Source organism: Hyla sarda, chromosome 1, assembly GCF_029499605.1.
Source record: "Hyla sarda isolate aHylSar1 chromosome 1, aHylSar1.hap1, whole genome shotgun sequence".
Taxonomy (NCBI): Eukaryota; Metazoa; Chordata; class Amphibia; order Anura; family Hylidae; genus Hyla; species Hyla sarda.
The window spans coordinates 300,835,459-300,852,489 of record NC_079189.1 but is presented as its reverse complement, the minus strand read 5'-3'; the positions used below and the strand labels follow the sequence as shown (position 1 = coordinate 300,852,489).

Here is a 17,031-nt window from a genome sequence, read left to right as displayed (position 1 = left end):
AGGTGTAATTTTTACCAAAATATGCACTGCGTAGAAACGAAAGCCCCCAAAAGTTACAAAATGGCGTTTTTTTTTCGATTTTGTCGCACACAATGATTTTTTTTTCCGTTTCACTGTGCATTTTTGGGTAAAATGACTAATGTCACTGCAAAGTAGAATTGGCGACGCAAAAAATAAGCCATAATATGGATTTTTAGGTGGAAAATTGAAAGGGTATGATTTTTAAAAGGTAAGGAGGAAAAAACGAAAGTGCAAAAACGGAAAAACCCTGAGTCCTTAAGGGGTTAAGTAAAAAAAAGATGAAAAAATACCAGAAACCAAATGCTAATGCAAAACTCACATTGCATTTTTAATAACATTTTTTAGAGGTCTATGGGAGAAAAACGCCAAGATTTCAGGGGAAAATGCCAAATTATTAACATGCTGCTGAACACGGCCAAAGAGGAGTGGAAAAAAAATGCAAACACAAAAACGCCAAGTTGGTATGGCTTTTTATAAATGCCTAGTCTAGTGACTTGCAGCTAACATCTGGCCACAGTGTTTTTTCACCCAAAAATTCTGTTTGGCTGTATGTTTTTTTTTTTTTTTTAAAGTGAAAACTTAGCCTAAGGCTAGGTTCTTACTGCACCTATTAGGCTATGTTCACATTCTGCATGGAATTCTGCATTAAAATTCATTCTATTTTCCTTGGGATGACGACGGATACGACTAACCGGTGCCCTCATCAAGCCTTTATTATATTATCCATGATAACCTAAGAAGCACTAAATGTCTTATTTTCTTTTTACAGGGACGTCTCTCCTGCATCCTTTTGAATCTTTTTCTTTTGCAGATTTTGAATATTTTGGCCAAGTTTTTGGAGCTGTCGCTGTTGTTGTTGTGACATTAGATCAGCCTGTGACTCTAGTTTGTGCTGTTGTTCTTGGTACTTTCTGCAAGCATTCTGGTACGTCATAAAGAGATTCCTGCAATAAAGGAAAGAAAAGTACAGTAAATATAGACATGTCTCAAAGATTACACCAGCGCCTACTCATACTAATAGATAACTCCTCTCTAATGTGCTGTTATTAAAGATTTACCTCACCAATTTCTCACACTATTTGTAGAGAAATGCAAGACTGCCCTATCCTTGTAGATAGTCATCCCAGCAAATGACCCCTTACTTACATTCTATAAATCACTAATTAATATTAAAGGGGAAATGACAGAAGCGGCACATGCACTAACCTGCTTATACAGGTTAATATTGCGGATGATGCAGATTACAATATTTGTTACTGTAGTCAGATCTATTGTGCTGTTGCTAAGATATGGAACAAAATGCTAATATACTAATGATCCTCTTGGAGCACCCAGGGTGTTTCTCATCCCCATGGAGACCCATTCTGCCCACTTGCACTGGCCATATGATGCACCCCTCTATTATTCATCTTCAGATTTTGGCACGTCATGGTACAGCAGCTATATGCAATGACAAGATATGTTATGTAACATAGTAAGATAGTTCATAAGGTTGAAAAAAGACCAGAGTCCATCTAGTTCAACCTATAACCCTAATAAGTCCCTACTGAGTTGATCCAGAGGAAGGCAAAAAACCCTAATACTAGAGGTAAAAATTCCTTCCCAACTCCAAATATGGCAGTCAGAATAAATCCCTGGATCAACATTCTGTTCCTATAAATCTAGCATCCATAACCAGCTATGTTATTATTCTCCAAAAATGCATCCAGACCCCTTTTAACCCCTTCATGACCCAGCCCATTTTCACCTTCATGACCTGGGCATTTTTTGAAAATCTGACCACTGTCACTTTAAACATTAATAACTTTGGAATGCTTTTACTTATCATTCTGATTCCGAGATTGTTTTTTCGTGACATATTCTACTTTATGTTATCGGTAAAATTTCACTGATATTTGTATCCTTTCTTGGTAAAAAATCTAAAAATTTCATGAAAATTTGGAAAATTTAGCATTTTTCTAACTTTGAAAGTCTCTGCTTGAAAGGAAAATGGATATTCCAAATAAATTACATATTGATTCACATATACAATATGTCTACTTTGTGTTTGCATTAAAAAATTGACAAGTTTTTACTTTTGGAAGACACCAGAGGGCTTCAAAGTTCCGCAGCAATTTTCCAATTTTTCTCAAGATTTTCTAAATCGTAATTTTTCAGGGCCCAGTTCAGGTTGGAAGTGGATTTTAAGGATCTTCATATTAGAAATACCCCATAAATGACCCCATTATAAAAACTGCACCCCCCCCCCAAAGTATTCGAAATGACATTCAGTAAGTGTTTTAACCCTTTAGGTGTTTCACAGGAATAGCAGCAAAGTGAAGGAGAAAATTCTAAATCTTCATTTTTTACACTCGCATTTTCTTGTAGACCCAATTTTTGAATTTTTACAAGGGGTAAAAGGAGAGAAATCACCCTAAAATTAGTAACCCAATTTCTCTTGAGTAAGGAAATACCTCATATGCGTATGTAAAGTGTTCGGCGGGCGCAGTAGAGGGCTCAGAAGGGAAGGAGCGACAATGGGATTTTGGAGAGTGAGTTTTTCTGAAAGGGTTTTTGGGGGGCATGTCCCATTTAGGAAGCCCCTATGGTGCCAGAACAGTGGACCCCCCCCACATGTGACCCCATTTTGGAAACTATACCCCTCATGGAATTTAATAAGGGGTGCAGTGAGCATTTACACCCCACTGGCGTTTGACAGATATTTGAAACAGTGGACTGTGCAAATCAAAAATTTTATTTTTCATTTTCACAGACCACTGTTCCAAAAATCTGTCATACACCAGTGGGGTGTAAATGCTCACTGCACCCCTTATTACATTCCGTGAGGGGTGTAGTTTCCAAAATGGGCACTAACTCATAGACTACCAAGAAAGGTAGCCCAAAAAAAACCCTTTATTTCCCATATATCAAAAAAGTGAAATTAAAAGTGCAGTCTTTATTGGATTCAGGTCGCACTTAATGGTGTTTTAAAAATGTAGAGCACCATATCGTCCTACTTGTTTGATTCTATATATATATATAAATTGGACCAACTGGTCTATGGATTGAATGCACACTGAGGCGGAGAAGAGGTGCCTGCAGACCACCTACATTCAGCGCTATTGTAGGACAATGGAGCTCAAAGTTAAAAACTTAACATGGCCCCCCTCGACATGTTTCACTGCCTCAGCAGCGTTATCAAGAGGTAGATGGGCACTGAGTTAAAAAACGCCGTGCAGGGGGTTATAATACCTCCCTTAATGATGTCACAGGATGTCGGGATTCACACATCATCAATTCTCCACCAATGCCTCTCATGCATTAAGGAGTGACACTTTAATCGACCAATCCACGTCTCTGTGTTTGATCACCCAATCTCTGTTTAGATTTCCTATGCCCAATCACGATTCCGGAGCCTTGACTGGCACGTACATCGGCGAATCCCCGTAGGGTAAGTTGCCGATGACGTGCTGCGCTAAAATCACATGCGCGAGGTGATAGAACGGAGGAGCCGGATTCGACTCATCTGCGCATACTCCGTTCTCCGACGGCTAACAGTAAACTTCCGGTTGCGCATCTCAACCTGCGCGAGAACTTAGAAATCCTTCATGTGCGCGGGGGAGATGCGCGAAAACATAGAAAATTTAGTGAAGACTCATGTCTATTGATTGGTATAGACTTGAAGTATGAGTTTCAATTCAACAGACTCAATGGGCTGAATTATAATGTATATATTATTATGCATATTATAGATTTGTTTAGTAAACAGAATAAAGTAGAAAGGTTTTTCCTGATCTCATCTATGTAGATGAATATGATGAGAATCTGGTAGCCCAAGATAACTGAATCAATGTTGAGGAATTAAGTCAGCAGGCTAATAAAAGAGGAGGAGAAATTGATAATGAAAATTTGTGTCCTAAAACAAGTGTGATAACTGTGACACCAATAAAAGGCTTAAATGCGACACTCGCGTAATAGGTATATGAAATACCATACATTTCAGGTTTTATGAATAATGTTTTGTTTTATTTAAGGCAGGTAAACTTAGTTAGATAAATGGGCTGAAGGTGAACCCTTCATTCAAGCCCAAAGGAGACATAGATTTCAGTCGGTAAATCCACTTAGCTTCTTCCTGTAGAAGCTTTTTATCCAGATTGCCACGTCTTGGTCCCAAGCGTGGTCTGGCCAAGCCAAAAAATCTCAAACAGGACCAGTTGCCCCCATGGTGAGACCAAAAATGTCTTGCTAAAGGTGTATCTGCTCTGGTCCGTATCGTGCTTATATGCTGAGAAATCCTTCTTCTGAACTGTTGGGTAGTTTTTCCTACGTAAATCATAGGGCATCCACATTGGGCTATATAGACAATACCGGAGGTTTGACAATTGATAAATTCCCTGATCACATATCTTCGTCCATCAATAGGATTCGTAAAGTCCTTTGTTTTAGGGACTCTCTGACAAAAAGAGCAACTTCCACATGGATAGGAACCAATAATAGTGGACCTCAGCCACGTTTCCTCCACAGGGTCGGAGAAGTGGCTCTTGACTAAGTGTTCTCTGATGTTTCTCCCTCGTCTGAACGTAACGGACGGATAGTCGGTAAGTACTTCTCTTAGATCGCAATCTGCCATCAAAATGGGCCAATATTTCCGCAAGACGTCCATTACCCGGCGATTGTTTTGATCAAAAGTACCTATGCATCTCACAATCTCCTGCCCCGATGCTATCATGGATCTTTTGTTGGTGGTGAGTAATTCATTTCTCGGAGTGTCCCTAGCTCGGGCAAAAGCCCTATGTAGGACTTTCTTTGGATATCCTCGGGATATAAATCTCTGATATAGCAATTTGCTCTCTGCCAAAAAGGCTTCATTGGATGAGCAATTGCGTCTCGCTCGCAGGTATTGCCCGACTGGAATGCCTCTCTTTAAGGCTACCGGGTGATGACTTCTCCATTGTAGGAAACTATTGGTGGAAGTCGGTTTCCTAAATATCCTTGTATGAATACTGCCACTCGAGTCCAGAGAAATTTTTAAATCCAGAAAGTTGAGAGTGTTTTCATGTATTTCATGTGTAAAGTGCATACCTATATCATTTTGATTGAGTGCTATGACAAACTCATTAAATAAGGTGATAGTGCCATCCCAAAATAATAAAATATCATCAATAAATCTACCCCAAAATAAAACGTGACTAGTGTACTTGTGTAAGGTGTCTGAAAAAACTATAGTGTCCTCCCACCACCCTAAAAAAAGATTTGCGAAATTGGGTGCACAGGTAGTGCCCATAGCGGTGCCTTTGCATTGTAAATAAAAGTGACCATCAAATAAGAAATAATTGTGAGTGAGAAGGAAATGAAGTAAACATAATACAAATTCATTGTGACTGGTGTATTGTGTACCTCTTGTGGATAAAAAGTGTCGAACTGCCTCCAGGCCTAAATCATGCTTTATATTGGTGTATAGCGCCTCAACATCGAGGCTTGCTATAAAGGTTTGGGGCGGAAAAGAGGTTTCCTGGAGTCGAGTGACAGCATCTCCTGTATCTTTAATGTACGAAGGGAGGGCCACCACAAAGGGGGCCAGAATCTGGTCCACATACACACTTATCCCCTCTGTCAAATTTTCATTCCCTGAAACGATAGGTCGTCCAGGGATAGGGGTTTTCTGCTTATGTACCTTCGGTAGTGCATATAGAGTAGCTATGGTTGGTTTAGGGTTAAACATAACCCGGAATTCATCCTCTGTTATCAAGCAATTTGTCTTAGCCTCTGTCAAGATGGTTTTCAGCTCCGTCACATACACCTCAGTGGGATTGTTGTCTAATTTCTTGTAGGTGGAAGGGTCCTTTATTAGTCTCAATACCATATTCTTGTAATCAATCTTATTCATAATTACAACATTTCCTCCTTTATCAGAGGGTTTTATGATGATTTGCTGATTTTGCTCCAATTCTTTCAAAGCCTTGGACTCCGCCATTGTAAAATTCCGAGATCTGCTGGAATTTTTGATTTTCCCTAGGTCATTCGTGACCATATCCACAAAAGTTTGAATGTTTCCATATTGGCTAAGGGGTGGTGTGGTCCTGGACTTTGGTCTTAAATCCGAGAAGGGTGGCTCCATCCTTCTGACTCCTGTGTCATTCTCCTCTAGAAGATCTACGAGATCCAACATAGCTCTTTCATCACGCTCCCTATTTGTGGACAGATTAGATTCTCTGTTCTTATGCATCTTATGGAGGGCTAACTTTCTAGCGAAGAGGTTTATGTCTTTTATCCAGGTAAAGGAGTCATAGGAGGGTGTTGGGACATATGATAGACCTTTCTTTAAGATATCAGTCTGAGAAGGTGTTAGTTCATGGGAAGACAAGTTAATAACTTGCATTTCATCCCTTTTTATCTCGACTGGGAGGGATAAGCCCATTTCTCCCGGTCTCGAAGTTGGACTCCTCCACCTAAAAAAGTTGCTGGTGTTGGTAGATTTAGTGTTCCAGTAGTCATCATTGGAACAGCTGTGGTCATCACTGGCTGTTGGGCCAAAGGCGCAGAATGAGTAGATGAGGAGAAGGCAGGCACAGGGGGAGAGACCCCCATCATATTTATCCCTTCTGGATTTCCTTGAGTTGTACCAGGATAGCATGTTAATTGGGGATGTACTCCCATCACATTTGTCCCATCTGAATTTCTTTGGGAGGGTCCAGGATGGCATGTTACTTGGGGGTGAGTTCCTGCACTATGGAACTGGCTCACAGAGTGATTCCCCTGGGTGGGTCCTTGAGTGTATGCTGTGGTATCCTTTTGATAGGGACGTCTGTTAGGATTTCTACGTTTGTTTTTATATTTAGGTTTCGTTGTCGGATTGTATGCTCGTGTTGGCACGTTTGGGGTCTCGTCAGATTCAGATATCTCAGACTCCGAAATATCTGTATATTGGTTGATATAGTTGCCTTGTGGTCTTTTGATGTAAATTTGACCAGTATCAAAGTCTCTCCTGTCTCTAATATATTTGTTATGTTTCCTTTCTTTAATATCTGATTGAAAATTTTCTATGTGTTTTTGTAACCTTTGTTCCAAATTCGAGAATTCAGGATTGCTTTTGAAAGCTTGTATTTCTTCAATCTGACTCTCCAAATGAGCACCGACAACGATAAAGGCCTTTTTTTCGTATGTTACTAAATAATCAAGCATACGTAATGAATTCTCGGTCAAGAGTTGTTGCCACCCTTGTATAAACTCCTTATCCTCCTGATGTGAATTGGGCAAGATGTTAATTCGTAGACCCCTATATACTATCTTCTGTTGGAGATAGGTCTCCAAAATGGGGTCACATGTGGATATTTATTGTTTTGCGTTTGTCAGAACTGCTGTAACAATCAGCCACCCCTGTGCAAATCGCCTCAAATGTACATGGTGCACTCTCCCTTCTGTGCGCTCCCAGAGCACTTTGTGCCCACATATGGGGTATCTCCGTACTCACGAGAAATTGCGTTACAAATTTAGAGGGTCTTTTTTCCCTTTTACCTCTTGTGAAAATGAAAAGTATAGGGCAACACCAGCATGTCAGTGTAAAAAATTTATTTTTTTACACTAACATGCTGGTGTAGACCCCAACTTCACCTTTTCATAAGGGGTTAAAGAAGAAAAAGCCCCCCAAAATTTGTAAGGCAATTTCTCCCGAGTACGGCGATACCCCATATGTGTCCCAAAACTGTTGCCCTGAAATACGACAGGGCACCAAAGTGAGAGAGCGCCATGCGCATTTGAGGCCTGAATTAGGGATTTGCATAGGGGTGGACATAGGGGTATTCTACGCCAGTGATTCCCAAACAGGGTGCCTCCAGCTGTTGCAAAACTCCCAGCATGCCTGGACAGTCAATGGCTGTCCGGCAATACTGGGAGTTATTATTTTGCAACAGCTGGAGGCTCCGTTTTGGAAACAGTAGCGTACCAGACGTTTTTCATTTTTTGGGGGAGGGGGGCTGTGTAGGGGTATGTGTATATGAAGTGTTTTTTACTTTTTATTTTAGGTTAGTGTTAGTGTAGTGTAGTGTTTTTAGGGTACAGTCACATGGGCAGAGGTTCACAGCAAGTTTGCCGCTGGAAGTTTGAGCTGCAGCGCAAAATTTGCGCCATCTTAAACTTGCAGCACTCACTGTAAAACTCCGCCCATGTGAGTGTACCCTGTACATTCACATTGGGGGGAGGGGGCAAACATCCAGCTGTTGCAAACTCCGAGCATGCCCTTTGGCTGTCCGTGCATGCTGGGAGTTGTAGTTTTGCAACAGCTGGAGGAACACTGGTTTGGAAACACTAAGTTAAGTAATAAACTTTCAAGTGTTTTGCAACCAAACTTAGTGTTTCCAAACCAGTGTGCCTCCAGCTGTTGCAAAACTACAACTCCCAGCATGCATGGTCTGTCAGTGCATGCTGGGAGTTATAGTTTTGCAACAATTGCAACAGCTGGAGGCACTGAGGTAGGAAACGGACAATGTTTCCCAACTAGTGTGCCTCCAGTTGTTGCCGAACTACAACTTCCAGCATGCTTGGGCAGTCTGGGCATGCTGGGAGTTGTAGTTTTGCAACATCTGGAGGTCCACAGTTTGGAGACCACTGTATAATGGTCTCCAATCTGTGCTCTTCCAGATGTTAGAGAACTACAACTCCCAGCATGCCTGGACAGACTGAGCATGCTGAGATTTGTAGTTTTGCTACATCTGGAAGAGCACAGATTGGAGACCATTATACAGTGGTCTCCAAACTGAGGACCTCCAGATGTTGCAAAACTACAACTCCCAGCATGCCCAGAAAGCCAAAGGCTGTCTGGGCATGCTGGGAGTTGCAGTTTTGAAACTCTCAGAGGCAGCAGTGAGATCGCTTTACGGCGATCTCACTGCTGCCAATGAAGATGCCGCACTGCTGCCGGAAACTCACCTCCGGGACGCAGCGCAGCCAGGACCGCACGGAGGACGCCGGGACCGCACGGAGGACGCCGGGACCGCTCAGGACACCGCTCCGACGGGTAAGTGACGCCGGGGGACTGGCAACCAGGGTAATACGGGAAATGGGAGGACTACAGCACACAGAAAGATTATCAGAATTAGGGTTATTTAGTTTAGAAAAAGAAGGCTTAGGGGCTACCTAATAACTTTGTATAAATATATCAGGGGGCAGTACAGAGATCTTTCCCATGATCTATTTATACCCAGGAGTGTATTCATAACAAGGGGCATCCTCTACGTCTTGAGGAAAGAAGGTTTCTACACCAGCACAGACGGGGGGGTTCTTTACTGTAAGAACAGTGAGACTGTGAAATTCTCTCCTGGAGGAGGTGGTCATGGTGAACTCTGTTAAAGAGTTTAAAGGAGTAGTCCGGCGCGCACTTTTCTTATTTTATCCGGTCCGGGCTGCAAAATGCCTACGCGCCCCCGGAGCTCCGGTACAGGGGTTTGATCGCCGGGCTGTTTGCTTCTTACTTCCTGTTAGCCCGGCACGTCACACGGAGCTTCAGCCTATCACCGGCCACAGCGATGTCCCGCCTCGGCCGGTGATAGGCTGAAGCTCCGTGTGATGGGCCAGGCTAACAAGAAGTAAGAAGCAAACAGCTCGTTAGCCACCCCTGTGCAAATCGCCTCAAATGTACATGGTGCACTCTCCCTTCTGTGCGCTCCCAGAGCACTTTGTGCCCACATATGGGGTATCTCCGTACTCACGAGAAATTGCGTTACAAATTTAGAGGGTCTTTTTTCCCTTTTACCTCTTGTGAAAATGAAAAGTATAGGGCAACACCAGCATGTCAGTGTAAAAAATTTATTTTTTTACACTAACATGCTGGTGTAGACCCCAACTTCACCTTTTCATAAGGGGTTAAAGAAGAAAAAGCCCCCCAAAATTTGTAAGGCAATTTCTCCCGAGTACGGCGATACCCCATATGTGTCCCAAAACTATTGCCCTGAAATACGACAGGGCACCAAAGTGAGAGAGCGCCATGCGCATTTGAGGCCTGAATTAGGGATTTGCATAGGGGTGGACATAGGGGTATTCTACGCCAGTGATTCCCAAACAGGGTGCCTCCAGCTGTTGCAAAACTCCCAGCATGCCTGGACAGTCAATGGCTGTCCGGCAATACTGGGAGTTATTATTTTGCAACAGCTGGAGGCTCCGTTTTGGAAACAGTAGCGTACCAGACGTTTTTCATTTTTTGGGGGAGGGGGGCTGTGTAGGGGTATGTGTATATGTAGTGTTTTTTACTTTTTATTTTAGGTTAGTGTTAGTGTAGTGTAGTGTTTTTAGGGTACAGTCACATGGGCAGAGGTTCACAGCAAGTTTGCCGCTGGAAGTTTGAGCTGCAGCGCAAAATTTGCGCCATCTTAAACTTGCAGCACTCACTGTAAAACTCCGCCCATGTGAGTGTACCCTGTACATTCACATTGGGGGGAGGGGGCAAACATCCAGCTGTTGCAAACTCCGAGCATGCCCTTTGGCTGTCCGTGCATGCTGGGAGTTGTAGTTTTGCAACAGCTGGAGGAACACTGGTTTGGAAACACTAAGTTAAGTAATAAACTTTCAAGTGTTTTGCAACCAAACTTAGTGTTTCCAAACCAGTGTGCCTCCAGCTGTTGCAAAACTACAACTCCCAGCATGCATGGTCTGTCAGTGCATGCTGGGAGTTATAGTTTTGCAACAATTGCAACAGCTGGAGGCACTGAGGTAGGAAACGGACAATGTTTCCCAACTAGTGTGCCTCCAGTTGTTGCCGAACTACAACTTCCAGCATGCTTGGGCAGTCTGGGCATGCTGGGAGTTGTAGTTTTGCAACATCTGGAGGTCCACAGTTTGGAGACCACTGTATAATGGTCTCCAATCTGTGCTCTTCCAGATGTTAGAGAACTACAACTCCCAGCATGCCTGGACAGACTGAGCATGCTGAGATTTGTAGTTTTGCTACATCTGGAAGAGCACAGATTGGAGACCATTATACAGTGGTCTCCAAACTGAGGACCTCCAGATGTTGCAAAACTACAACTCCCAGCATGCCCAGAAAGCCAAAGGCTGTCTGGGCATGCTGGGAGTTGCAGTTTTGAAACTCTCAGAGGCAGCAGTGAGATCGCTTTACGGCGATCTCACTGCTGCCAATGAAGATGCCGCACTGCTGCCGGAAACTCACCTCCGGGACGCAGCGCAGCCAGGACCGCACGGAGGACGCCGGGACCGCACGGAGGACGCCGGGACCGCTCAGGACACCGCTCCGACGGGTAAGTGACGCCGGGGGACTGGTCAGGGACACTTAGCAGAACGGTGTGTGTCCTGATCCCCGTGATCGGAACTCACACACCGCGCTGCTAAGTATTCTGATAGCGAAACGCTGCTATCAGCTAGTCAGATTTGACCAGCTGATAGCAGCGATCGCTGGGGGGGGGTGGGGGACGAAACCCCCCGTGGTCGCACGGTAAGATAGCCACCATCTTTTCGGGCACTGCGGGATGCCGCGAGTAGCGGCAGTAATGTCCATGACGTACCTGTATGTCATGGGTCGGGAACACTTTGCCACCCATGACGTACAGGTATGTCATAGGTCGGGAAGGGGTTAAAGGAGTAGTCCAACGCGCACTTTTCTTATTTTATCCGGTCCGGGCTGCAAAAAAAAAAAAGAAAACAAACTTTCTCTTGCCTGCCTATGCGCCCCTGGAGCTCTGGTACAGATGTTCGGTCACGAGCTGTTTGCTTCTTACTTCTTGTTAGCCTGGCCCATCACACGGAGCTTCAGCCTATCACCGGCCGAGGCGGGACATCGCTGTGGCCGGTGATAGGCTGAAGCTCCGTGTGACGTGCCGGGCTAACAGGAAGTAAGAAGCAAACAGCCCGGCGATCAAACCCCTGTACCGGAGCTCCGGGGGCGCGTAGGCATTTTGCAGCCCGGACCGGATAAAATAAGAAAAGTGCGCGCCGGACTACTCCTTTAAACTCTTTAACAGAGTTCACCATGACCACCTCCTCCAGGAGAGAATTTCACAGTCTCACTGTTCTTACAGTAAAGAACCCCCCCGTCTGTGCTGGTGTAGAAACCTTCTTTCCTCAAGACGTAGAGGATGCCCCTTGTTATGAATACACTCCTGGGTATAAATAGATCATGGGAAAGATCTCTGTACTGCCCCCTGATATATTTATACAAAGTTATTAGGTAGCCCCTAAGCCTTCTTTTTCTAAACTAAATAACCCTAATTCTGATAATCTTTCTGTGTGCTGTAGTCCTCCCATTTCCCGTATTACCCTGGTTGCCCATCTTTGAACCCTCTCCAGCTTCACTTTATCTTTTTTGTACACTGGTGCCCAGTACTGTACACAGTATTCTATGTGTGGTCTGACTAGTGATTTGTACAGTGGTAGAATTATTTCCTTGTCGTGGGCATCTATGCCCCTATTGATGCACCCCATGATTTTATTTGCCTTGGCAGCAGCTGACTGCCACTGGTTACTACAGCTAAATTTACTATTAACTAAGGCCCCTAAGTCCTTTTCCATGTCAATCGTCCCAAGTGTTCTCCCAGTTAATACATAATCCTAGCCCGGACTTTTCCTTCCCATGTGCATAACACTACATTTATCACTGTTCAACCTCATCTGCTACTTCCCAGCCCAAACCTCCAACCTATCCAGAACCATTTGTAATAGTGCACTGTCCTCTATAGTGTTTACCCGTTTACAGAGTTTTGTATCATCTGCACAGATTGCTACTTTACTATTCAACCCCTATACAAGGTTACTAATGAATATATTAAATAGAACAGGACCCAAGACTGACCCCTGTGGTACCCCACTAGTAACAGTCACCCAATCAGAATAAGTACCATTAATAACCACCTTCTGTTTCCTATCACTGAGCCAGATACGTACCCACTTCCACACACATTCTCCCCCAGCCCAATCCTTCTAATTTTATGCACCAACCTTTTATGTGGCACCGTATCAAATGCTTTGGAAAAATCCAGATATACGACATCCAGCAATTGGCCCAGGTCCAATTGTTATGCTTACCTCTACCCTCTAAGTATGATGGTGATCCCAAGCTATGTAGAGGCTTCGTTACACAGTTCTCCATGCATCTGGAGCTCATGTCGGACCAATTCCCTACAGAACGTGCTAAGGTGGCCTTTGTGGTCAGTCTGCTATCAGGAAAAGCCTTGGCGTGGGCTACTCCTCTTTGGGATAGTGGTGACCAGGTGACCTGGTTACCTCCAAATTGACTGCGTTTCTGGCTGAATTTCACAGTGTCTTTGAAGAACCTGCACGTGCTTCTGCCGAGACGGCTTTCCTTAATCTCTGTCAGGGGAATTCCTCCGTTGGTGACTACGCAGTTCAATTCCGCACTCTAGCCTCGGAACTGGCATGGAATGATGAGGCCTTGTGTGCAACTTTCAAAAAAGGACTGTCTAGCAGGATAAAAGATGCCCTCGCTGCACGTGATCCTCCGTCTTCCTTGTCTGAACTTATCCACCTAGCTACATGTATTGATGTGCGTTTTGCTGAGAGACAGGAGGAACTTTGTTTGGAGAGAGAACCTGCCCATACAAGGCGATATCCTCGTCTGGCACCCGTGTTGCAGCGTCCTCCTCTACACTCCCCTGAGCCTCTTGCCGAAGAGACTATGCAAGTGGATTGTTCTCGCTTGACTCAACAGGAGAGATCAAGACACCGCAGTGAGAATTTGTGTCTGCATTGTGCTAGCCCGGAGCACTTCCTCAAGGACTGTACAGTTCGCCCACAGCGTCCGGGAAACGCTCGCACCTAGGGTACGTGGGAGAGGCGTCTCTAGGTGTGAATACTTCCTCTCCTCACTTAATCATTACTGTACAGGTCTTCGCTTCTGCCAAGTCTTTCTTCAGCGCTACTGCATTTTTGGATTCTGGGTCTGCAGGTGACTTTATTGATGCTTCTTTGGTCTTGCCAAGCCTTTGTTCATCTCCTCAGTAAATGGACAAAATCTGGACTGTATGGTGCACTTCCGTACCAAATCTCTCATCATGCAAGTGGGAGTGTTGCATAAAGAAAAGATTGAATTCTATGTACTGCCACACTGTACTTCTGAGCTTCTTCTTGGCCTTTACTGGCTACAACGTCATTCTCCGCACCTTGATTGGAGAACTGGAGAGATTATTCGCTGGGGACAATCCTGTCAAAATCTTTGTGTCTAATCAGTTCAGCCTAAAGTTGTTTCTTGTCCTCCTCCTTTACCTGGCCTGCCGCCACCTTACCAAGTTTTTTCTGACATATTCTGCAAGAAACAAGCTGAATCTCTCCCTTCACATCGTCCTTACAACTGCCCTATAGATCTTCTGCCTGGTACCACTCCTCCTCGTGGAAGGATTTCTCAGGATCGGTTCCCGAGACCAAAGCCATGGCTGAGTATATCCAGGAGAATCTCCAGAAGGGATTTATCCGTAAGCCCTCTTCTCTTGCTGGAGTAGGTTTCTTTTTTGTAGGGAAGAAGGATGGCTCACTCCATCCATGCATTGACTACAGGGGACTTAACAAAATCACGGTCAACAATCGTTATCCACTACCTCTCATCTCTGAACTTTTTGACCGTCTCCGAGGTGCCAAGGTCTTCTCCAAGTTGGACTTACAAGAAGCAAGGGAGATGAATTTGGACTTACCTCATTTGTATCCGCAAGGGTGATGGACATTTTGAGTATCTCGTTATGCCTTTTGGTCTCTGCAATGCTCTAGTCGTTTTTCAAGAGTTTGTCAATGATATCTTCCGTGATCTTCTCTACACCTATATTGTCGTATATCTGGATGATATTCTGATCTTCTCCCGCAACTTAGAGGAGCATCGAACTCATGTTTGTCTGGTTCTTGTCACGCTCCGGCTGGCAGGAGGTGGATCCTCTGTGCCAGAGAGGGATTGGCGTGGACCGTGCTAGTGGACCGGTTCTAAGTTACTACTGGTATTCACCAGAGCCCGCCGCAAAGCGGGATGGTCTTGCAACGGCGGTAGTAACCAGGTCGTATCCACTAGCAACGGCTCAACCTCTCTGACTGCTGAAGATAGGCGCGGTACAAGGGAGTAGACAAGAGCAAGGTCGGACGTAGCAGAAGGTCGGGGCAGGCAGCAAGGATCGTAGTCAGGGGCAACGGCAGGAGGTCTGGAACACAGGCTAGGAACACACAAAGAAACGCTTTCACTGGCACAATGGCAACAAGATCCGGCGAGGGAGTGCAGGGGAAGTGAGGTATACATAGGGAGTGCACAGGTGAACACACTAATTAGACCAACTGCGCCAATCAGTGGCGCAGTGGCCCTTTAAATCGCAGAGACCCGGCGCGTGCGCGCCCTAGGGAGCGGGGCCGCGCGAGCCGGGACAGGACCGACGGGGAGCGAGTCAGGTACGGGAGCCGGGGTGCGCATCGCGAGCGGGCGCCACCCGCATGGCGAATCGCATCCCGGCTGGGGGCGGTATCGCAGCGCACCCGGTCAGTAGATCTGACCGGGGCGCTGCAGTAGCGAGGATGTTGCGAGCGCTCCGGGGAGGAGCGGGGACCCGGAGCGCTCGGCGTAACAGTACCCCCCCCCCTTGGGTCTCCCCCTCTTCTTGGAGCCTGAGAACCTGAGGACCAGACTTTTGTCTAGGATGTTGTCCTCAGGTTCCCAGGATCTCTCTTCAGGACCACAGCCCTCCCAATCAACCAAAAAAATTTTTTTCCCTCTGACCGTCTTGGAGGCCAGTATCTCCTTCACGGAGAAGATGTCAGAAGAACCGGAAACAGGAGTGGGAGAAACAAGTTTGGGAGAGAAACGGTTGATGATGAGTGGTTTAAGGAGAGAGACATGAAAGGCATTGGGAATACGAAGAGAAGGAGGAAGAAGTTTGTAAGAGACAGGATTAATTTGGCACAAGACTTTGAAAGGACCAAGATAGCGTGGTCCCAGTTTGTAACTGGGGACACGAAAGCGGACATATTTAGCGGAGAGCCATACCTTGTCTCCGGGAGCAAAAATGGGGGGAGCTCTTCTTTTCTTATCGGCAAACTTTTTCATGCGAGATGAAGCCTGTAAAAGAGAATTTTGGGTCTCTTTCCATATGGTGGAAAGATCACGAGTCACTTCATCCACAGCGGGCAAACCAGAGGGCAAGGGAATAGGGAGGGGGGGGGAAGAGGGTGACGGCCGTACACCACGAAAAATGGGGATTTAGCAGAAGATTCAGAGACTCTGAAGTTGTACGAGAATTCGGCCCATGGTAGAAGATCTGCCCAGTCATCCTGGCGGGAGGAAACAAAATGCCGTAAATAGTCACCCAGGACCTGGTTAATTCTTTCTACTTGCCCATTGGATTGAGGATGATAAGCAGAAGAGAAGTTTAATTTAATCTTGAGTTGTTTACAGAGAGCCCTCCAGAATTTTGACACGAATTGGACGCCTCTATCCGAGACGATCTGCGTGGGCAAACCGTGAAGACGAAAAATGTGTACAAAAAATTGTTTTGCCAACTGAGGCGCTGAAGGAAGACCAGGAAGAGGAATAAAATGTGCCATCTTGGAAAATCGATCAACGACCACCCAAACAACAGTGTTGCCACGGGATGGGGGTAGGTCTGTAATAAAGTCCATACCAATCAGAGACCAAGGCTGTTCGGGGACAGGCAGAGGATGAAGGAGACCAGCAGGCTTCTGGCAAGGAGTCTTATCCCGGGCACAGACAGTACAGGCCCGCACAAAATCAACAACATCCGTCTCCAGAGTCGGCCACCAATAGAAACGAGAGATGAGTTGCAAGGACTTTTTGATGCCCACATGGCCTGCGAGGTGGGAGGAGTGACCCCATTTGAGAATCCCGAGACGTTGGCGTGGAGAAACGAAGGTCTTCCCTGGAGGAGTTTGCCTGATGGAGGCTGGAGAAGTGGAGATCAGACAGTCAGGAGGAATGATGTGTTGCGGAGAGACCTCTACTTCCGAGGCATCAGAAGAACGAGAGAGGGCATCGGCCCTAATGTTCTTGTCGGCAGGGCGAAAATGAATTTCAAAGTTAAAACGGGCAAA

At 45.4% G+C, this 17,031-nt stretch overlaps 1 protein-coding gene across 4 annotated transcripts in view; it reads right to left on the bottom strand.

Annotated features, from left to right (window-relative positions):
• Positions 1–267: 267 nt before the first annotated feature.
• The window catches only part of LOC130269369 (colorectal mutant cancer protein-like), an 80,347-nt gene continuing 63,583 nt past the window's right edge, over positions 268–17,031 (bottom strand). For all 4 annotated transcript variants that reach the window (XM_056518102.1, XM_056518100.1, XM_056518103.1 and 1 more), the window contains one exon: positions 268–965. In XM_056518102.1, the coding sequence (XP_056374077.1) occupies positions 785–965 (181 nt within the window). In that variant the 3' untranslated portion in view covers positions 268–784. The remainder of the gene's footprint in view (positions 966–17,031) is intronic.